The sequence below is a fragment of the Agelaius tricolor genome, unplaced genomic scaffold (assembly GCF_023055355.1).
Source record: "Agelaius tricolor isolate 1412-34295 unplaced genomic scaffold, bAgeTri1.0.p SCAF_4, whole genome shotgun sequence".
Classification (NCBI taxonomy): domain Eukaryota; kingdom Metazoa; phylum Chordata; class Aves; order Passeriformes; family Icteridae; genus Agelaius; species Agelaius tricolor.
Window position 1 is genome coordinate 42,075,469 of NW_027269264.1, and position 24,001 is coordinate 42,099,469.

The following is a 24,001-nucleotide window of genomic DNA, read 5'->3' on the forward strand; positions in this document are numbered from 1 at the left end:
CTCTTCCAGTGCTGTGTGGAAAGGCTAGTATGGATAAAAATAACAAGTTTACTAATGGCTAAGAATTGTGTAAGAATAATGTGCTATAGTGCTATCCCCTTGACATACTTGTATGTATGTATGTATACTTATCTTTTAAATAGATATTATAATTTTAAACATGATAACAGGACAAATGTGCAAAAAAGAGAAAGCATCATGAAAGAGGAAAGCAGTGTGGTTATACAAAGCTTATTACTGTTTTTACAGTGCAAAGAAAGTCTAAAATGAAACACTGATCTTAAACATACACTACATTGAAAAATACTATTGATTTATTGTTGCATAGTCTTCATCTAGGGAAATAGACTGTTCTTTTGACTTACATATTTTTCAGTTAGGCTGATGCTTTAAAATAAGATATGAAATGTCATGGGAAAAATGAAAAGCTCTGGTTAACAGCTTATCATAACTAAATAGTGAAAGACTTAAAAGTATGCTGCCTAAGAATTACGTGTGTCTTACACAACTTGTGAGTAATTTTATGAAGCCAGGAAAAATGACCTCATTGTTAACAAACTGAATGAATAATAATAAATACAAGTATTTCCTCATCTACCATAGATTTCCTACATGTGCATAAGTGAGTCACAATTCCTTCAAAATTCTGTTCCTTTACAAACTTATTAGAGATTAACAACACTGCTATGCCTTTTCAGAGATACTGTGAGAAAAAAAAATTACAATTCCAACATGTTCAAATGCTGTGGTGACAAGTGCTATTTAATTCTTTCAAACAAATGGGCAAAATAATACATTTTTCTAAAGTAAAACCTACATCTTACATGGAACTGAAATCACTGCTGTATTAATTTATCTTCACAGTTCAACAAATAGATTTTTGGTTTCTTTCACAATGAATGAAGCAGGGTTTCTATCTACAATTCCTCTATGTCACTTTTTTGCTTCCATTCATATGTTCTGTGCTCAGAGCCCCTGCAGGCAGGGGGCCCTTCCAGCTGTCCAAATGAGCACAGCAGCCACATCCCACTGCCTCAGCAGATCTCCCAGGCTCTGCAAAGCACAACCACCCACAGTGTTCCCACAGAGGGCTCTGCCCTCTCCTCTGACTCATTCTGCTACCTTCAGCAGACTGCTGCTCTGAAATAACCACCTTTCCCACAGACACCAGGAGAAACTGCCAACACTTTCAAACTCAATCCCACTTGTTGCATTCACATAAGCCAGCCTTTCTCAATAGCCACTTTATCTAACTTAGGAACTAAATAAAAGGTACTGAAAAGGGACAGCACCTTTCAAGCAATGAAACACCTTCTGGCACACTTTGAGAGTTTTACTTGTCAGAATGTTCACCCCAATCTATATTCTCTTCTTGAAAAACAAGTGTTTATAAAAATTTTTACTCTTTTTTAAGCTATTACTATAAAGACAGTGATAAACAAAAACCTTTTGGAAAACTGATTTTTTTTTTTCCTCAGTGCTATTTGTCCCAAGAGGAGGAACAAATTTTCCTGGCTTCCTTAGCAAGGCAAAGCTTTTCTGCCAACAAGTATGTCTTACAGATCTTAGAACACCTCCTCAGCATTTTCTGATCTACTGGCAATCAATACTGAGTCATGCTGAGGCAGCATTACACTTTGCCAGCATGCATCCTTTTTCTCCTGTTAATTTCATGTGGCTCCAAGAAACACAGGAAGCGCTCAAGGTCATGGCACAGCCATGAGCCTAAAGGAGAGATCCTCATGGGAGGAAGACAAGTGCATGAAAGAAAGGAAGAAACTGAATGATCTAAATAGAAAGAAAAAATTTCTTAAAGAAACCTTTTGCTATCTACATTTCAGTGTATTCTCATATAAACTTTTAATCTTTCACACAAAATAAACATAATTTTTAAGTGCTTATTTAGTATGCAAATTCTTCATCACTTCTTAAATTCCTAAGTAATAAAGATGAGCTGTGACCTATAATACTAGAAGAAGCTTGCCAGTGCTGAATTTCCTATCTGTGCTCTTTTGATAATTTTCATTTTGTACACTTTAAATTCATTGGATTAAATAGCTACACAAGAAATTTACAGTGACAGTTTATGAAGCACCCTGCTGGCTACTCCAAGATATACAGCAAGAGTCAAACTTTCAGGGTGCCTCTAAACATTTTCTGCATAAATATGGACATTTCAATTTGCAGATAAAATTATGCCCCTGCTTATTTGAGTACAGTGTGCAATCAGATGGGCTTGAATGATTTGCGTGTTTTTAGGCCTGCCAAAAATATATTTCAAGTTTAAACAGTTATGTGGTTTAATGGATCAACCCTTTATGGTCCTTAACCATAAGAGTCTCTTTCTTGGAGTATCCTTCATTCAGCTGGACGTGCTAAAATGAGCAGAAAGAGAAATCCATGGTATTTCAGTAATTTTCACCCAATATTCTGGAGGTGTTTCTGTCTTCTGAGCTGCCATTGCATCAGCAATCACAGAGTATTTGGTGCATTCTCAAAGTTTACATGTTCTGCCTTGTGAATTGAGAATCTGCTTCCACAGAAGTGACATTAGGAGGGAATTTTGAAAATTATGCATTTTCCTTTTGAAAATCATAAGGTGATAAAAAAGACTGGGATTGCCACATACAAGCTGACCTGTTGTGTAATTTGGAATGAAAAATGATTCAGCATACATAGGTATATAAAAATATGATTACAAACTTTCCATATTCAAAAACGTTAGAATCTTTGAACTCAGTTATTCTCCAAAAATGAGCAACACTTAAAGATATATTCTTGAAGATCACAAAATGCTGCAAGGTTGTTAATTCTTTTTTTTGCATAATTTCTTTGCATGTGTGCTTGATTTTCTTCTTGTTTTTCCGCTTCTTGGTTTTTTTTCATGCACCAGCATTTGGAAAGCATTGTAACCACTGCATATAAGTTCATAATTTTACAGTAACATTTTGATGGCAGACCTGAGCAAAATTTTCTCTTTTTTATTTTCTTTTTTTTTTATTTCTCCATTTTCTTCTTTAATGGCCTTTTGAAAAATCCAGCCTGCAAAAAAGAAAAAAAGTTACTAAGAACTTCTCAAACCATATAAACCATACTGGTTACATTCATGTGTTGGTTCTTACTACTATTTTAATACTTGCACTGCTATACAAAGTTAATGAATATTTTATCATGTCACTGTTTTTCCTGGAATAGAAAAACTAAGTACCGTTAATATATAGTGGAGTGCTGAATCATTGCTTTGCTCACATATTGTCAAGGATTAAAGTGCTTAATCATAATCAGATAATCAGTTGAATAAATAATATTTTATTTTATAATGTAAAAATTTTCAAGAGATTATGCATGTTGAAATTTTTAAGCTGTAACCTTCTAACTTAACTATGAGCAAAATATTTAGCCTGGAGAAGAGTGCCCACTTGTGGCAAGACTTACACCACAGGGCCTAGCATCTCTTGCACAACAGAAAAAAACGTAGTTGGCAAAGGTCACAGACAAAACTGATAGAAAAATTCCTTAATAAACCCTTACTCATACTAAAATATGTTCTTATTTTTCTTTCCCTAACATAATGGTAATATAGGTTTCAATCAGGAAGCACCTCTCACTCCACATTAGAAAAATACAGTGTTATTTTGTAATTTTTTCAAGATTTCACACTACTACTTTATCTACAGCTAGATAAAATTATTGTCTGTGAGGTTCTAGTTATGAGAAAGAAATGATGGAGAATTTGAGCATGTTTGTTCAGGCTCCTGAAGACAAGGCGGTGCAGCTTACCTTCCACAGAGCAAATATAAGCAGTGCAAGAATCAAGAGTCCGGCAAAGATACTCAGGAGGATAACCCATAAGGGGACTGTACCCGGTGGGTGTTCTTTGGAAATCTTGATCATGGTCTGCAAAGTGTTCAGAACATAAGTAATAAATAATGTGTCCTTCCAAAATGTCAAAACAGCAGCGATTAATCCGTATGCAGTGATTTCCCAGGGCACGACTTCATTTTACCAACAGGAATTAGTAGGAGGGAATTAAGAAAATAATTTCCAGCATGAAAGGCTGGAGATTATTTACACAATACTTTGCACTTTTATAAGTGCATTCATTTATGAGAGTGGCATTGCTACAAGTCAGTGATCATTGTCCTAAAGGACACAGGACTGAAATCATGAGGAGTGGAAAAAAAGGCTAAGGAGTTTCTTCAGTACACTCTCCCTCACTCAGTGCCAGCCTCCCTGAAAGATGGAGGTAAGCATAAGTGTAAAAGTCTGTGTAGAAACTAACTTGATTTTAAACATGGCATATCTGGTGTAAACCCAACAGAAACAAGTAATAGTCACTTTTTAATAAATGTGACCAAGCAGGAGTTTGAATTGATTAAAGAATTTATTAGACACCAACTTTATAGTTAAAAAGAACATTGAAGAACTGAACATTAAGCATGAAATTATGTCCCTAAAAAAGTTAAATCTGAAATTCCTTGTCTATCATTATCTGCAAGCCTCTCAGCTGTGTTTTTTCTCCTGTACTGAATTTTAATCTGTGACTTAAAAGAAATTTCTAGATACAAAACCAGCTAACAATGGACCACTGATTTTTGCATTTTCAAAAATATTTTGTGCAAGATGTATTTCATATTGAATATTACTTTTCTAAATTTTGGAGTATAAACAATAAAAAATCATAATAGGATTTCTGCTTTAAAAAATGGACACTGTAGTAAATAAGCTCCTCTATATACAAGTTATCACAAAAGACCAATGTTTAAGCACTAAAAATGCTTGGAATTGAGAGTAGTAAAAGGATGAATACCTCCATCAAAACTTTAGACATTTCTCTTTATATCTGATGCCACTATTATCATGTTATATATTTCCTTATCTATGAAATTCATAACAAACTTCTGAAAAATAAAAGATCCTGTTTCAAATATATATCCTGGGTAACAAAGTAGAAGGAAAGAATAAATAAGGAAAGAGTAAAGAAAATACCAAGTATGATCAGTTTGAATTGACTCAGAACAATTTTCAAATACTATTGATTCCTGAAAAGAATTTTAATTATATTTTTAATTTACATAGCTGCAGGAAGTATTTATATTAAAGCAAGCAGAAAAAATTCAGATAGTACTTATCCTTGCCTAACTACATTGGAGGGTACTGGGCTTTTGTGTTATTTTCTGACTAATTCTGACATTTCTACTGTAATACAAAATCACTTCTGCTTACAGTAGGATAATGCATTACTAAAAGTAATGATCAGTTCATTAGTAATGGATGAAAATGAATGATTCCATTGCACAAAAAGTTCTATGAAGAACAAAAACATCAATGATCACATTCTTACCTCCAGCTTTTGATGGTCATTTCTCAAAATCAGTGATGAGTTCTCACTCCTAAGTAATGCTTTCACAACAAGGGTTAAGCTGTGAATACTGGCCTGAAAGAAGAGAGTAGTTGCTATGGTTTACAGTTAGGTATTTTTAGTAGAAAGCTTTGTAGCAATGAGAGGGGTGAAGAAAAAACCTAATGCTTTGGGGGATGCTGAAAAACATAAAAGTCAGTGAAACTGCTCATGTATGTCACCTGCAGCACACATTATTGCTTGCCAGACAACAATACTGTTTTGAAAGGGTAGATAGCAGAGATTTCAAAAGAATATTAATTAATTCTGGAATACTAATGTCTCTCTTCTGATTTTTTTTAATCAAAAAAATTCTTTCTACAGTTGAGGAATCTTCACAGATTAAGACTTACTTAAAAAATATGTGCTCCTTCTCATATCTGCTGGATTAGACTTTGTGGATGCATAAGTAGCTATTAGAAAAGGACCATCAATACAGAATAAGTAAGGGGTGCCCTCTCACCATGATTTTAAACTCCTGCTAAATTATAACTTCTTACTTTAGGGATAAGAAAGTGCATGTGACCCAGTTTTAAGGAAATTGTAAAATAGCAAAAGAAACTACTTCAAATACTAGAGGAGAAACTTAAGAAATTGAAAGACACAATTTTAATAGACATTAGAAACATTGGCTTAAGTTTCTCAAACCCAAAAGTTTTCTGAATACAAACAGGATTTACTTACTTTTATGATGGTGGGTTTCCATACTCTCAATGAAACATTCACTTGATATACGTCAGATGGGACCAGGGCACAATTAATAGAGGCACAGCTGTATGTATCACAGTCCTGTTTAAAAGGGACCAGCATGAGGAAATAGGAAGTGACTTTTCACATCATTAAAACTAAACCATGTAAACTACTATATATACAGATCACTTGCTATGACACCAGTAATAAACTGGTATTAATTACTGTAGCTTTTTATGTAAAAATGACACTGCATTATATAAAACAGGTTGAGATATTCGTGCTGTGCTAGAATAGACTCAGTTTTTGTAGGATGGCAAGCCCTGAGGAATCTCTGTTGCTGCAGCTATGGAGCAAAAGTCATCACAGAACTCCTAAGGGAGGCACAGCTTGTAAAAGCAAGTGTTTTTCTCTCAACACAGCTATGGCTCTTCTGAAGTGTTTTTCGAATCTTGGGACATCTGAATCTCTCAAGCAGGGAAATAGGTGTGTGTGAAAATTTGAGTAGCTTTACTTCCTAGCCGGAAGTACAGCAGGATTATGTTGTAAAAAGTTGGAAACTGTCACTTAGCCTAGACTTTTTTCACCTCTGTGAAGGACAATGATGAGCATGGCAAGATACTCTTCCCATGGTTTCATTTGCACCAGAAATTCCACTTGCAGCTCTATGCTGAGGACACCTTCCCCCTGGCCTGCTAACATAACTACAGCATCAAAATCCCTTTGTAACTCTTTCATCTAAATGTGAAGGGCTAGTCCTTTCCAAATGGAATCAATTATAGCTGCATGGAAAATCTCCCAGGTCCACTGGATGTCTAAAGAAGCTGAAAGGGACATAAGAAGCATTTAAAATATTCCTATTTAATATTCCTATTTATTAATTACAATGGAAAACCAGACAGTAATGATTTATTCAGCTGTCAAATGTGCTACTGCTATTTACATATTTTTTAAATTAAACCCCAAATTATCTAAATTTAGTTCCACATTGAGTTTTGCTCTAGTTGACATAGAAAAGGTTTTCTAAGTTATTAAAACAAAGTCAGTTTCCAAATGATACCATTTCAGAGCAGTTTTTACACATCTTTTTCAGAAATACTCAGCTCCAAGATCTGGATTAATGTCTGCAGTGAATATATATATGAATAGGCTTACCATAATTGTATCCCTTGTAGGTTCTTTTATTTTTGACAGCACAAATGGTTTCCCAGTGCCAATCTTTAAGGGATCTACAGGGTAACTACTTTGGCAGATGGCATTCTGTAAGCAGAAATACAAATAATATTCCTATTGTCTGGATATACAATCTATTACAAAAAATGATCTGGAAACAAGTCAACATTGATGATATTTAATATTTAATAACAAATAAAATGTTTACTAGCCACTAAAATAAAATAGCATATTGCAAGAGTGCTGAATAGGAAATTCAGATGTCTATGTATTGAAGTATTATTATTCAAACAGCACATGAAATATTTATGAGATAATTTAACCTAAACTCTATGCAGCTACTTAAACATCTGTACAAGCAAACAAGAGCTTCCTGCAAGATGACCATTATGTGAACCAGCAAGAGTTGGCTATTAAATGAGCTAAACAGCTTTTGCATGGGAAACCACAGAGGTTCTGCCCTAGAAAGCAGACAGGCAGGTTAAGTGCAGGATGCAGAATCCTCACTGGCAATATCCAAGGAGGGGGAGTGGATGCTGGAGCCCTGAGGGATCTCTGTGACTGCTTCACAGGTAGCTAGGAAAGCCTTTGGTGTCTTCAGTGTGGGGGAATTGTTTTTTTTCAGTCAGGTCATTTTCTTTCACACTGCTAGCATGAAAAATATACAAATCCTCTGCAAATGCACTTTGTCACTCTACTATCAATAGGTGTAGCTAGTAGGACATGAAATTTGTCTTAGAAAAAACAAGATTTACTGAGTTTATGTGCAAATGTATCATATTGGGTGATTGACTAGGGATGACAATAATGGGTAAGGAAATCAAGAACAGACACAACTTCTTTTGTATTCCAAATAAATATGTTTTTTTTTTTTCTCATTTGATATTTGTTTTGTTTTAAAGAGAATCTCATTGATATATTTTGGTTTATTTTTCAGTTGGGCAACACCAGAAAACTAAGTGAAATTATTAGTAGGGAGGTTCACATGTATATGTCTCTGAGTGAAAGAAAAAAAAAAGTATTAGGTCACTACTTAGTGAGGGCTGGGTTTTTCAACCATGTAGTTATTGATACAGCTCTAGCTGTAATATCTATAGCTCTAGCATAATGGAATTTGTTGGAATTGTGATCTCTGCCAGTTGCACTGGAGGACTGAAATGGAAAAACTCAAATGAGGGCTGCAGTGAAGAGCATTTGAACATATGACCTACCATCCCCTTCAAGAAGTCTCAGTGCCCCAGAGAAGGAAGAAGCCAGAGGACTGCTAGTGCTGGAGAGCAGACATGCAGGAAAGGTAATTTCAGTTCCCAAAGGAAGAGAAGTGACAGAAGGTTGGGCTCTAGATGGACACAGCAGGATTCGAGCATTTGCAATAAGCACTTCTGACAGTGAAGAGAATATGAGGCTGACATCTGAGTCTGGACATCTCAGCACTTGCAATATCACAAACTAGCCTTGTAACAGTGCAGTTATTGTTCAACTCCATTTTAAATCTGCTTGTTTCCTTTTATGAACATCTGTCCCTCTGTCTTATGCACCTCTGCACATACTTTCAAAACAACAGTATCTTGTTATTTAGACTAAAAGCAATGCATAATCCCAAATGTCTGCAATTTGCAGTTTCTTAAACATAAATTTCAAATTTAAATTGACCATAAAAATAGAAGTTCCTATCTTACCTGGGAATGAGACAATGCAGTAAGGTAGAGAAGAGTGTTTTTGGCAGCTGTTACATTGGGAAATAAGATCTGCAGTGTGAGGTTTGGCATTGGAAAGTGTTCACCTTTTTCAATCTATAAAAAAAGAAAAATGCTTTGACTAGTACTTTCCTCATTTTGTTGGAATTTGATTGTGAGTTTTTTCCTTTCCTGTGTTTTTATTTTCTTCTGTTCATTTTTACATTTCCACAGTTAGTTATGCAAAAAGTGCTTTATAGGTGAGAGAAGTCACTGTATCAGTGGTGGCTCCTGCTGGTTCCTCCTCAGGTGTGCATAGGTAATTGCTCTTTTGCTCACCTGTTCCTCTCTCCTGTTCTCCCTGAGAGGACACATCTGTAAGCAGCAGCTCTTTCTGGAAAGACCTGCTATGGTTGAGGATTGGGTAACCACCTAGGTGGAATTGCTGGCAGGGGAATTGGTGATATCATCTCTGAAGTGGAAAAACTTAATAAATGCTCAAGAACCTTTTAAAATTTTTCCCTCCTGGCTACTTATTTGTGATTAGCTGCTTGCAAAGAGGATTTTTACTTTACAAGATCATAAATGTTATGCTCTGCAATCCAGCAGCTTTTTGACTCAGAAAACATAGATTGGCAAATTAGATGAATAATGCCTTAGATGTCCACAGTAGACAAAGAGAAAAGATAGCTGGGAAAAAACACTGTAGTGGCTTAAAAGAATAGGAAAAAACCCCTTTGTCATTGCTATTTAGTGAGAACAGGAATTTTATCATACCTCATTTTTTACAGACGGAAGTTGATTTAGAGACTTTTATGCTTCTATATGGGACCCTTGATCAGTTTGGGATTTGACAGTAGGAAACAGGATGCTCTCAAGATAACAAAATTCAATTTTGCTGCAACTTTAGGTTCGACTTTTTGTCACAGAATCATAGCATTGTGGACTGGTTTAGGTTGGAAGAGACCTTAAAGATCATCCAAAGTTCCAAGCCCCTGCCATGGGTAGGGACACCTTCCTTCCACTAGAAGATGTTGCTCAAATCCAGCCTTGAACACTTCTAGGGGTGGGGCATCCACAACTTCTCCAGTGCCTCACCCCATAATATCCAATCTAAACCTATCTCCCATTCAGTTAAAAGCCATTCTCTGTTGTCTTATAATTACCTGTCCTTGTCAAAACTGCTTCTCCTGCTCTCTTGAAGCCTCCCACTAGGTACTGGGAGGCCCCAGTGAGGTCTCCACAGAGGCTTCTCTTCTACAAGTTGAATAGCCCTGACTGTTCCAGACTGTCCTCACAGGAGTGGTGCTCCAGCCCCTGTGATCATCTTTAAGGGCCTCCTCTGGACCCACTTCAGAAGGTCCATGTCCTTCCTTACTTTGGGAGTTCTAGAGCTGGATGTAGTAGTCCATCAGTGATCTCACAAGAGTGGAGTCCATTGGATATCTTTCCCATGTGATTTTACTTTGCAGTATCCATTCAACCAGGAAGACCACATTCTTGGAGCATGGCATTTACCTATTGTAAACCTGACAGGATTTTGGAAATGGCTGCTCTAACTTGCAGCAGGGGTAGTCAAGTTCTCATTTACCTGGGTATGCTCTCTTTTTCCAGCTGAGGATATAGGGTCTAAAACCCACCAGAACTACTCTGCAGGAGACAGACCATCTGAGACCTTCTAACTCACTGTGTTCCAAAGGAAGGGAGGGAAAAAAAGGGTTTTAAGCACAAAATATGCATGTAGAGGGTTTAGTGTATTGTATACCTGCTATTTTAGTAATTCATACCAAATGGAAAAAAAAATTAAGACAGTACCTATGTCATACATTTTTAATTATTTCTTACCCTATAATGTAGAGTAACTTCGTCGCCGATCTGCTCTGTTGTGTTAATAGCAGTAGGGACAGTATCATTTGCTGCAATTATAACATGGTGCTCTTTGAAAACACTGTGGGTTAAAAAAACACACAAAAAAGTAAGCATACAAACTTCATAAAAAGCCCTAGGGGTCAATAATATAGGTATTTTTATTATTTAATGAATTTTAGGACTGGTCTTGCAATTTAGAGTGCACTGCTGCATCCTCTGAAATTCAACTGCTCTTCCCCCTAATAGGTCCCACTTTTTACCATGTACATTTAGAATGCTTTGTTCAGATGTAACTACCAAAAAAGAAAATACTATTCCCTAAATTAATACATTAGGGTCTGATTTTGCTGTCCTTATTTTAGGTGTGCAGTCCCTTATCCTGGGCATTGACATGTGAAACAGGCAGGATCCTGTAAAAGACAGAATCAAGCAAAACCAGAACAAAGCCAGCATATTCTAAATTCAGCCTTATTCCCTATAGGACAAACAAAGTCTGGAAATACATGCAAAATAAATTTGGCTTAATTATTTACATCTGCACACCACAAAATGTTGTTACAATAATATACAGAATGCTTTTCAGGGATGGAATCTAACTGAATTCTGTCTGTTTCTGAAAACAAAATGTACTACAAGACCTGCATTAAAGTATACATCTGAACTTAGAAAACCCGAACACCCAAGAATCTAAAATGAAGGCTAATTTTTGAAGATGGAAATCAAGCACCACACCATGCAATATTATAGTGACACCAATCCATGGCCATCAGGAACCTGGAAGTATTTGCTTTCTTATGTCATGCTTTTTAATGCTTCCTTCATTCCTGAAATGCCTTTGAATGAATATAGCAAAGTACTGGAACCAGCAAAACCTGCTGTTGTACTTGCAAACTGTGGACCAAATTTAAATGGATAAAATGGAATTTCATCAAGTTAGGGACAGTAACTGCTCCACTATTTCATGACTTATCTTTTCAGAGAAGCCTGTGCTTCTGCTTTATGAACTTTGAAGCTGTTACCTGTAGATACTGGGCACATCAAAATCAAAACAACACTATGTTCTTTGAATACCTGCAATTTACAATGCCAGGAAGTAAAGCTCAGAGAAGTGTCAATACCTTACAAATATTAATCCTACTTCATATTTTACTGGAATTGTAACATGTCCTCTGTTGTCACTCAGGGTCTCAGGTGGTTCTTCACTGTCACTGAAACAAAACAACATACATCACTCAGATCAGACTGCTGGGTGCAAAGGGATCTTAGAAAATGAAATACCTACAGCTCTGGGTATGAAAGCATACTACTCATTTCCAGTTAAATACTGTCTTCAAAAAATAAATTAAAAATACCTTTTCCAAGTCCTGCACCAGCCCCAGCTCACAGACGCATCTTTGTTAAATTTACAGATGGCAGGTGACTGAATGAAAACAGATCAATTAAAAGCCACACCGTCCCTGGGTTTTGTAGGGACAGCAAATACTGAGGGCAAGTGCATTCCTTTACCCTATCAGGGATAACTTCTGCAATGCTCTTACTCTTTGAAGGCCAAGCTTTTTGTTAACTGTGATTCATGCTAAAGTGTGCAGTAATTCTCTAGGAGAATAAACCTTTGCTGAAGGTGAAATAACTGGAAATTATGACTCACTTGTAACTCTAAGGCTGTCAAGAGTGTCAACTATTTATTTAGTCCACTTAATCCACTTCTGGACTGAATACATCCATAAGGGTGCCAGCTCTACAGAATATTTAACTGTACCTTTACAGAAAATTTAACTGTTTGTGAGTTCAGAAGCCACTCTACTATTGAACACAAAACTGTGTTCTACTATTGAACACAAAACTGTGGAGCTTTAAAAAAAAAATAATCAGAAGGCAGAGACCACAACTGACCTTGTTGCATATACATGAATAGTAGCATTTTCCAGGAGATAGGATGCGTTGAATTGGAAGGATATTTTGAAGGAGATCTGTGTAGAGAAATACATTACACATTTTGAAAGGAAAAAAAAAGCCCACCCTAACAGGTGGTGATATAATGAAAAATGTACCAACTTTTGATTTTATTTAGGGAATCCTTATTAATATTTTAGCAGCTTTCTATGAATCTGAATGAATCTACTATGTGGAATTTGCCCCAGCCAAGAAGGAAATCCAATAGTTTTCACTTGTTAAACAGAAACCTCAAATTTTCACAAGCCTCAAGAAAAAAAATTATGTAGTGTATTAGAAACACATGGTGAAATAATTCTTAACTGAAAGCAATTGGACTTACAAGCAATTTATCAAAATCTCTTTTTTCCTTCTATGAGAAGGAAAAAAAGCTTCAAAGCCTGGCTATGCAGTGGAGATAAGCTGCCTGTAGAAGGCTGCTAGATTATCACTTAATATACAGTAGAACCCCTAGAATGCCAAAATAAATGTTTACAATGTAAATAAAGGAGAGACCACTAGGTATCAAAAAAATCTCATTGTTATTATAATCAGGATAAATCTATCACAACTTGGAATTACAAAAAATTTAGGAACACTGTCCTAAATGTTCTTTCTCATATCTGACACTTAAGTGTAATTTTATAAGAAGAAAAGTTTTCGTATTTGTTACTGTATGGAATTTTCAGCTCAGATTTTTATCTTTCCTTTTATGTGTACAAATCTTTATTTGTATTTACAAAGTGATCCACAGGAAGTTGTCCTATATATAATATTTAAAACAAAAAGCAGCTTTAGAAAAGAATATAAAAGGGGATGAAAAGAATATAAAAGGGGATGAAAGGAATATATTAGGGATGCATCAGTGAAATCAGTGAAACAGAGGTTAATTGATTTCTGAATGCAAAAAAAAGTGTAAAATTTCTAAATTTAGGGCTTTACAGCTACAGACAAACAAGCAAAACATGAAAGGAAAATATGAAAAATCCAGTAAAGCTGTGAATGGAACACTGTGGGCAGAGGCATTGGACAATACACTTATTTGGCTTCAAGAAGGTAACAGCTGACTTTATCCCTACAAGTCCAAGTCCAAGCTGGAGTGTTTGTGTGGGAGGCAGTGTAAGATGACATCAGTACTCCTGGAGCATGACAGAGGGGCAAACAAGAAACTGCCAGGGAAGGTTGTCTTATTTGCATGAGAACTGATATTTCCCAATTCAAGATCAAGACCTAAGCATGGCTTTTTGAAGCCTTAGTTTAACTAAAGTTCCCTCTCCATCCCAACAAGAGATACAGACATCACTGGAACTGCTCAAGATGGAATTTGATTTTATGCTGACTACTTGCTGGAAAGGCCTCATTCTCCACTGAGCAGAGGTGAGGTCTTGATGCCTGATTTTGGCAGACCTGGGATGGCATCTGATTCTGTCTTCAATCAAGGGACTACATTTTTTATACAAAATAACTAAACTTATAGGCTCCAGGCTGTGGAAAGCCTTGAGACAGACACTTCTCTCCAGGTGAGCCACTTGTGTGACACTTGCATTCTGACAGCGTCAAGGATGGCAACATGCATCCTTTACATCCTCTTGTACCACATCTGACTGCCCAGCTACTGAAAATCTGATGGTTTCCCATTTGCCTTTGTGCAGCTGACGTCAAGGATAGCTTGGGAAACATGCATGGAGAGTTTCTGGGATGAACACAAGAGAAAAGAACTTCAGAGGTGATATGCACTGCCCTGCCTTTAGAATAACATGGGGCAAGGAGAACTTGCATGCAGGGGACTTTTTACCTCTTCTTCAGGTTTTAGAAATGGATATCCCACTTTACAGGTGATGTTGTGATTAGATTCACAGCTATCTTTCTGTATATCCTGAAGGGAAAAAGACAGTGAAAGCATGGCTTTGTACAAGCTCCTTTAAAATTTTGACTGAGTATCACAGACCTGTTGAACATATATACCACTACCACTTTTTACTGTCATTATATTGTGAGAATCAAAGCCTTAGTCAAACTTGAACAAAAATATGAAGCCACAAATTCTGCAAGACAATTTTCACCTATGGACACTTATACCAATTACTTGCCATTATGTCTTTCCAATGACAGTGTTTGGAACAGTCACAATTATATGCCTACTGGACATCATGTAAATTAGTCATTGGGTCTAGCAATCAACATATCTGTATTTACACAGTTTTAAAATTTTGTAAATATGTTCTTAATGCAGCAATAAAAGTTACATTCATACTCCCATCAATTATTGCCATAGGATCAGCAACAGTGCTATGGATCCCTGACTTCTCCTAATGTGTAGTATCAGGACTGCTGACAGAAAAGAAACTGCCCTAAATGCTTCCATCTGAACTGAGGTATATTTGTACCATATCTGCTGAGGCAGGAAGGAAAACAGCCACTTTTGGAAATGCTGTCTGAGGTAGGGTAGACACAGGCACTGATATATCCTGTTCTACCATGACAGTGGTTTTTCTACACACGTGCAAAAGGAGAATTTTAGAGGCTCAGGAGTTCTACCGGTAAACAACAAGGCATTTCTGGCTCTACAGATCTACCTCTGATGTTTGTCTAACAGGCAGGCACTTTTCCTATGTGCCATTGTGAAATTTACATCTGTATTTTAGGAACAGGGCTAGGCAAGAGTCCACTCATGTCAAAAAAAATACACTCCTTGGGAGGCATAAGCAAGAAGAACAGCCCTGGGAAATCTCTTTCAAACAACTGAAATGATGCCAGAGCAGACAAATTAAGGTATAATAAAAGGGCTTCCTCATATCTCTCTAGCATTATATGTTATGATAACTGTGATAATGTAAAAAGCAATCCTACCTCAATGCCAGCAAAAATAATATTTGGAGAGTACTGAACCAAAACTCTGGTATTATAGGCGCTATCTTTTTTGTTCTTCACAGAGAGCTGGATGGTGAACTTATCATTGCGTGACTTTACAATGAATGGAGAAGAGCTGCAAAATAAAGTAAGAATGTTGAACATCTTAACTATTGAATCTGTTTTTAACATAAAGAGAAACTTTTTTCAGTCTCCAGACTATCTTGTTTCTTAATTAGAAAGGAAGCCCTGGGCAGAATTTATAATTCATATAGAAACTTTGTACAGATATCAAGAAATGCATTAAACCCAGTGCAGTTACCTGTCTCCAGCTATGCTTGCTTTTACAATCAGAACAAGATCTGAAATGCATCTATTTTTGGCTCCACAATCTTTTGTGAAAGGAATCTGCAAAAATAATATGTTTATTTTTAATTTTATTACATCTATTATCAAATACTTGTATTTTAGTGTGCTACCTAACTTTATGTAAGACCTTCTGTTAAATGATCAAAGAAGTCTTCCTTGATATTAACCAGTTAAACATGCTAAAATCTTGTAAAATGCATGGGTGAAATATAAGCTTTCTCATCACTCCCTTCTAAATGATGCCCCTGGATTCTGAAAGGAGGCATTAATAGAAATATGAATGATGGCAAGCACCACCAAAGTAAACAGATAACACTCTGCTCCACCTATCTAAAACCCGACAATAAAATTCTTGGTTAACTCTCTTCTATCTTCAGTCAGCTATGGACAGCTTTGAAACCCCAGCATGGTTCACAAGCACATAGAATCAAACTTTTAATTCCAAAAAGACTCATTTGGAGGAAACATTGCCTGGACAGGCTCAATGACTTCCCCCCTCTCCAGCCAATTTGTGGGCAATAGTTTCAGCTCTTGTGTGGGCTATGATTTTAACCTTAAATACATTGGTTATTGATACAGAATTTTTCTGACTTACATATTCTGCTATTGAATTTGGCAAGTTGCTGTCAAGAACAGGTCCACTCTCCGGATCAGAAAAATTGAATTCCAGCAAAACCTTTACAGAGTCCTGAAAATCTGGCTTATCCTAGAACATAAGGAAAACAAAACTGCTGTTATGGAAATTCACTTTAGTATCTAAGGAGGTTAAAAAGACCCAAAAATGCTGAGGTAAAAAATTTTCCTGTTACAATGCTGGCAGTCTTCTAGAGAAGCATCTGAATGCTTGCAATTAGTGATGAAACATTCAATGTGCCAGGCATTCCTTATAAATATTTACTAAAGTTTTCGTGTATCTTATCACAAATTTCAAATAGCCTGAGCATATCCCACAGACTCTCATTGAAGAATATCTCAACTATTGACTCACAGACTTTTCTCTTCTAGTTGTGCTCAAAGGATCAGTAAGATAAGCATCAGCAGCATCACCTTTTGTGAAGTCAAACTTAGGCCTGCTGTTTGGTGAAGAAAATTCTGAGTATCATTTACCATTAGTTTTGCAGTAAGACACAACTGTGAAGTCACAAAACATTTTAAATGTGATTACAGTATGCAGCTCCATTCACTCCACACCCTGGCTACAATTTCAGCAAATTCATACTCACAGTTGCTAATTATGCTTCTGTTTTGCAGTGAATAAATATTCTCTATTCCAAATCTTAAAGTTTATTTACTGTATTTTATTAGGAGGAATTGCACCAAAATGCAAACTGAAATTCTCTCACATGCTCCTGCTGAGTTTTGAGTGCACCTCAACTGCTAACCATGACAGGTGCTTGGTTCCACCAAGAGAGGTATGCTCTTTCTTAAGAGAGACACAGAGACATAGCTAAAAAACTGCATATAAAAGTAAATTGTTAATACATGTATAAATAAATAGCTTTAAACAAATTTTATGTACACTTCTTAAGATAAATTCTGAGCACATATTTTGTTGTCCAATTTGCAATTAATGGAAGTCATACTTGGGTTACACTACTGTCAACATGAGAAAAATACTTTAAATGATTTACTTGCCAACATGTAGAAGTTATGTTTTGTACATTCTGACCCTTTGATTGTTATATTTTTTTGCATTTTCCTCTCATGACTTTCTGTGAACAAGCTTCGAGAAATCTGTCTTTGTGCATCAAGGGTAATCCAATATTGCAGACCTGCAAAGGAGTTTGAGATCAATATTATGAAGCACTTTACCTCTACACATTCTTTTTTCCCCAAAATATCTTAGATGTGCTTCGAACACTGAATTTAGAAGAGTTGAATTCCATTTTTTAATTAATAAATGCATACAAGAATAGAAGTTTTATAGCTTAAATCTTCCATAGGTTAGTGCTTATCTACTTACTGGATTCAAATATATCTTCTTTTGACTTTAGTCTGGTCTTAAAACAAATTGTGGCGTCTATGCATATTGTTTTTCTTATATTTATCTGACAATTTTGTTGCTGAATATTGATGCTTTTAGGTATAAATTGCATGGAAACATTTACTTCAGCCACATCACGAGACCTTAGGAAAAAACACAAAGAAAGTGCTTGGAAATAAGAGCAGCAACTTTTTTAAACTTAAGAATGAACTCACAAAATATGCAGCATTCAACATTCAGATACAGACATAGAATCACATAGGAATCATTAAGGTTGGAAAAGACTTTAAGATCATTTGAGTCCAACTGCCAAAAATTTATAGCTAGAAAGAAAAAATTCCTTAATGTTCTTTGGAAAATAACAGAAGCATAAAATCCACAATTGAAGTGAGACTCCTGTGGCACATGTTGATGGCACCATGCTGCAGTACAGTAGCTGACACAGTGTTGGCCATGTTGTGACAATTAAGAGGCCATCTATTATTTCATGTTTTCTGTCTTGGCTGTGTGATGCTATAAAAACAACTGGCAGTTACAATTCACTTCTCCAGCACATTTTCAGTCTGCATTTGCCTTTCTCCATTTAGGCAGATTATTGCATGCCTATTTACTGCTGTCACAGAGAGAACTCATCATACAGAAAACCAAAAAGTAAGCAATAAAAAGAGGAGGCAAAGGAATGTCCTCAGCAGCCAAAACCTATAAAGCACTAAAGCATTTTTTAAAGCTCAACTACCACTCAGGAGGGAAAGCCCCTGAAGAATTGGGCACAAGAACAACACGATGGTCTAGAAAAGTAATTAACTCTATCTAATTAGAAAAGTAATATCCTATACCTAAAAATAGTAAAAGAGGAATTATGGAGGAAACAGTCACAGGATTTCTCCACAGCGCTGTACTTGTTTCAGAAAAGATACCAGGTGAAATATTTCCAGGAGCATTTAAGCAACTCTACAAAGCCAGATTCATTTTAAGAGAGATTGAACTCTCTTATCCTTGAGAGTATCACAAGATACTCTCAAGGATAAGATACTTGTACAAGAACAAGACTTATCCTTGAGAGTATCACAGATGAAAATAATATTGTACATAAGTTGGAGGACAGCAAACCATCTCTTACGTTGTGGGTAGACAAACAGGCTAATATTTGTTCCCAGTTTGTTTCACTTTAAATGCCCTTTGTTCTTGCAATGCATTCCTGTCTCATCCCTTGGTCTGATTCAGCTCCCTTTTGGCCATGAGATGCAGCATGTCAGTGTACTAAACCATCAAAAAATTTAGTTGGCAAAGTAACTTTCTTCAGAGTTTTGGTCTCAACAATGCAGTGAAAGACATCACACTATGTTTACACATGGAACATTTAGAAAGAAACTACAAGGTGAAGTTCAGAAGAAGCTGGGAACTTGAGGATGGTAGCAAGCCTTGGTAAACTTGATCACCTACCAGGTGAGTTAGGTGAAACAGCAGGACAGAGAAAGCAAGGAGCTCGGTTAGCAATTTCCTTACCAGAAACAGAAATAGTTTCAGTTATGGCTTAGAAATGAGGGATTTAATATCATACTGTTTGTTTGTCTTCTCCCTTAAAAATTATATTGCTCACTACTAGATCTGAATCATACTCATATAAAGGAAATGAATGACTGTTAAGCAGAAGGCTTAGTTTAATTTTACAGATTTTCTGTAGGGACTCAAACCACAGTTTTCCTACTAAGAAATAAAATCAGTTTTCTTAGTGACCCCTTTACATTTGAATCTGTTCTTGATATTGTTAATAAAATAGTATGCAATATACTGTGAAAAAGAGATAAATTCAGGTTTTTTCCTATTTTACCTAGTGCCACAAGTGGAATCAGTTTCTATTTTGAAGGTGGTCTAGTTCTTCCTAGTTCTTCTAGTTTTGAAGGAGGACAAGTTCTTCCTTCTAGGCTAGCAAGATTTCTATAGCATCCCTGTATTTATAACAGTATACATTAAGTTTAATGCTTATTCCTCTAGAGAGATGTGAAAAGATGAATATTTGCAGTCAGTGCCAAAATATGGGGTGAAACCAGTAACCTTACAAAGTCCAAACAATCATGCATGCAAGTTACGCTGGTATCCAAGCAAAAGTTTTTTCCCTGACAGTTGCTGTGATTCTCCGTACCAGAAGAGGGCAGCCCCACCAAGGCCTCCGATGGTAACATCAATGAGCCCGTCATCGTTTAAATCCATTTCTCCGTGCACGGACTGGCCAAAAAATTTCACTTTTTCCCCATCTCCACCTGATGCAATACGCTGTGAAATGCATAAAGAGGTTAATGCAGTGCACTTTGAAGGGTTTTGTAACAGTCAAGATGCATTTGACGGCAGTGAGAGGGGGTTTAGGCTCTTTAAGGACGTTAAATTTTCATTACAATACCCCTAAAATAGTTACCATGGTGATGAACACAGTATAAATTTTCAGATTGCAAAATATCTGCTTTTCTGGCTGTCCAGAGCATGTCAGAATGTTTGTAATAAAACCATGTGAGTATATTCTTTAACAATATTAAGACTCAGATTCAGTTAAATCAGTGTGAGTATAAAAGCATAGAGCAGTTTAAAAAAAGGTGCTACAACTGGCCAAGTCACAGCCTCATTCTATGTTGGGAAGACAGGATTATAAACATTATATACATTAGAGCAGCTGTTAACCTGCAGAGTTTTACTTCATACCTGTGAATATTTTTTACTGATTGCTTTGCCACGGCCATGGTAAATATAAACAGCGCCCCGATGGTCATCTTCCAAGGGAGAGCCTATCACAATGTCATTGTACCCGTCCAGGTTGAGGTCCTTCACTGCAGCAATCGCTGTCCCGAAGCGGGCCCCGCAAGGCTCGTTCTTAAGAACTTTGCAGGTATCCTGCTTTAATGGCGAGCAGCACGTTTGCTTCACGGGTTCAAGACTCATCTGATATTCAAACTTTGTCTGTGGAAGAACAGATTTAGAGTTTGTGAATTCGTGCCAACATCTCAGCCATGCAGACTTTTAAGAGCTCTTGTCCGGAGGACAAATGGATGAATTAAACAGAACAATTACAAACTATTCCTAGTCATTACGTGGACTGTAGAAACTGTGCTTCTACAACTATAATTCAAGTGTTCTTTCTGAGCAGAATGTGGCAATAACATTCTTGCTCCCTCTCTTTCTGCCTCTAGATGTTTCTGCATATTTCTTGAAATTAGAGGTTCACAGGAAAGCACAGTATCATAACAATATTTGAATGCTATTGTAAGTAAACCACTTCATTCGTTAGGGACTGTAAAGAGTTTTTCTAAAAGCATTCTCTTAATCTGAGAAGTTAGCCAAGTTCTAATGAAACACAGATGGCAATACTGTTACTGCAGAACAAAAGATAGCATTTCTTTTACACAGACTGAATTTTGCCCCCAGTAGACACATACACTGTGGCCTAACACACGTATTCTGATGAATCCACTGTGTATACTGGACCAAAAACACACAGACACTAGGGCATGTAAACAATCTTTCCCATGAATTCCATGTCAGAAGTAAGCAGTAGCAAGCAGTTACTGCATCTCCTTTATTTGGAGCTGGGTAACAGTAAATACAGGAAAAACAAATTTCAAACCCCACATTATTGGAGGACATGGAATTACTGTTTTCTCATGAATCCTATTCACCAGCACTTTGTTGTTGGCAACATGCATGTTGAGACTGTAAGAATTCCTTGTCAAAAATATCCAGTCTCCTGAGGTCCTTTTCTTGAAATAGGATTTTAGGAAATCATCATTGCTAAGACATATTTTGATAATATGATGGGAGAGGAGAGGAGAGGAGAGGAGAGGAGAGGAGAGGAGAGGAGAGGAGAGGAGAGGAGAGGAGAGGAGAGGAGAGGAGAGGAGAGGAGAGGAGAGGAGAGGAGAGGAGAGGAGAGGAGAGGAGAGGAGAGGAGAGGAGAGGAGAGGAGAGGAGAGGAGAGGAGAGGAGAGGAGAGGAGAGGAGAGGAGAGGAGAGGAGAGGATGCACAGACAGTGAAAGAAAAGACTTAGCAAATTAATAAAGGAAGAGTGTGTGGTATAATCCTCAATCTAGTCAGACATTTAAAAGCTGTTGGATGTATGGGGTTTAGCTCTAGGTTGCTCAGCAATTCACAAGGATACTGGAGATCACAATAGTTTGAGAATGGAGTTTAAAATTAAGTTGCATTATAATCTCATTTGTCAAAACTATTTTCCCCTATTTTCAACAGGCCATCTTCCCCAGTTCAAATTACTGTGTTTCTTTAAAATAAGGATAAGAAGGCAATAAAGAGCATGCTCTATTCCTGTTCAATAAAAATCATCACCTTACCTTGTTCAGACTGTAAACATACACTTTCCCTTGCTCCTCTTTCTCAGTTCCCATATACATAGGAGCTCCAACAAGAAGAAGGTCTGTAAATGAGTCCCTATCGATGTCAACTGTGGTAATAACACCCCCAAAGTATGATCCAATCTGTAGGAAAACACAAAGTATACATCAGAGACAGAGCCAGCAACATTATGCTGCTTTTCCTTTTCAGAGACCTACTTCTTGCTTGCAACATATTAACCACTACGCATAAATTTTCTTTACTAGCTAGATTTTTTTGGTTTCTCTTTGAAGCTTGTTTTCAGTTTTAGCATTTTTTCTCTGAATTTTTTTATTAACAAGTAGGCCATTCAACTTTCAACTCTTCTGAGTTTGAAAGGATAAAAGGGTGCTTTCTACCTGTTATGGGGAGTATGACCTCTTAAGACAGCACTGGAATAAGAGTATCTTGGGGCTGCTAGTTTTCTCTTCAAAAAACAAGTAAAAAAGCTTGGACAAAAGTTCTGAGATAGCTCAGTGTAGACAGTCACTCAGGTTACTATTTTCAGAGGAAAAAAATTACATGAAGAGATAGATACATTCATAGATCAGGAAAAAGCCATAGGATTTATTTGATTATATTCACAGATAAGCAAAATACTCTGCACTTCCTTTACACTTAACAGGAGAAACAGCCTCTTCTAGTCCAAGATACATCTCCTCTCATAGAGATGCTTCAAGTAGTCCAGATGTCTCAAACCTTAAAAATCGCAGAATCACTGAATGGGTCAGGCTGAAGGGACCACATTGAGACATCTGGTCCAACCTCCCTGCTGAAGTAGAGTCATCCCAGAGCACACAGCACAGGATTGTGTCCAGATGGTTCTTGAATATCTCCAGTGAGGGAGACTCAAAGTCTCTCTGGACAATCCATTCCAGTGGTCACCCACAAAGTAAAGCATTTCTTCCTTATGTTCAGGTGGAGCTTCCTGTGCATCACTCACTCCCCTGTCGTCTCTTGTCCTTTTGCTCGGCAGCACCGAGCAGAGCCCAGTCCTGCTCTGACTCCTCCCTGCAGACACTGACAGACACTGATGGGGTCCCCTCTCAGTTGTCTCTTCTCAAGGCTGAACAGGCCCATACCTACTTTAGTTCATTAACTCTAAAATGTTTGTTCGATTGAGTGATTGATTGGCTGATTGATTAGCTGAGTTGCAGATATCAGCTATAGATGAAAATTAGGTAACCTGAATGCTCCTGAGAGAAGGTGATTCTGCAGTCTGGGGAGATGAGAATAGGCAGGTCTCTCAATTCTCATAAGCATAATATTATCCTAATAGTACCATCCTTTATTATGCAATTATGTGGGGATTTTTCCTCCTACAGCAACAGCTCTCAGCGAGCTGCTACCCAGTGTAACAAGCAGTTATTCAATACTTCAGTCTATCCAAGAAGATACCCTTGCACAGAACCCTGCTTGTCAAAACTCTTTCCTGCCAGTGACATGCTCTTCCATTTAGCAGACAGAACAAATTGCACGTATCGAGATGGCAACAACCACTTTGACACTAGTGAAGATTTAACCCTCAAAGACAAAATTCCCAAGTATCTACTGTACAATCCAATTTGAACTGCTAATTATGCCAGAGGATCTCCCTAACTTTTCCTTCTGATCTTGCTTACAATTCCCAGTTTCATGTGCTCTTCTAATGAGTTTTCATTTGAAATACTTATTATTTCTTC

General features: G+C 36.9%; 1 protein-coding gene across 1 annotated transcript in view; it reads right to left on the reverse strand.

The window, feature by feature from the left end:
• Nucleotides 1-292: 292 nt before the first annotated feature.
• The window catches only part of ITGA1 (integrin subunit alpha 1), a 72,247-nt gene continuing 48,538 nt past the window's right edge, over nt 293-24,001 (reverse strand). Inside the window, exons 13-30 of the mRNA XM_071425429.1 lie at nt 22,280-22,423; nt 20,639-20,893; nt 20,088-20,218; nt 17,924-18,087; nt 17,596-17,732; nt 16,556-16,666; nt 15,914-15,999; nt 15,592-15,727; nt 14,537-14,617; nt 12,703-12,779; nt 11,928-12,017; nt 10,786-10,888; nt 8,944-9,057; nt 7,247-7,351; nt 6,086-6,190; nt 5,345-5,437; nt 3,781-3,897; nt 293-3,042 (exon numbers count right to left, since the gene is read on the reverse strand). Of these exons, the coding sequence (XP_071281530.1) occupies nt 2,998-3,042; nt 3,781-3,897; nt 5,345-5,437; nt 6,086-6,190; nt 7,247-7,351; nt 8,944-9,057; nt 10,786-10,888; nt 11,928-12,017; nt 12,703-12,779; nt 14,537-14,617; nt 15,592-15,727; nt 15,914-15,999; nt 16,556-16,666; nt 17,596-17,732; nt 17,924-18,087; nt 20,088-20,218; nt 20,639-20,893; nt 22,280-22,423 (2,094 nt within the window). The 3' untranslated portion in view covers nt 293-2,997. The remainder of the gene's footprint in view (nt 3,043-3,780; nt 3,898-5,344; nt 5,438-6,085; nt 6,191-7,246; nt 7,352-8,943; nt 9,058-10,785; nt 10,889-11,927; nt 12,018-12,702; nt 12,780-14,536; nt 14,618-15,591; nt 15,728-15,913; nt 16,000-16,555; nt 16,667-17,595; nt 17,733-17,923; nt 18,088-20,087; nt 20,219-20,638; nt 20,894-22,279; nt 22,424-24,001) is intronic.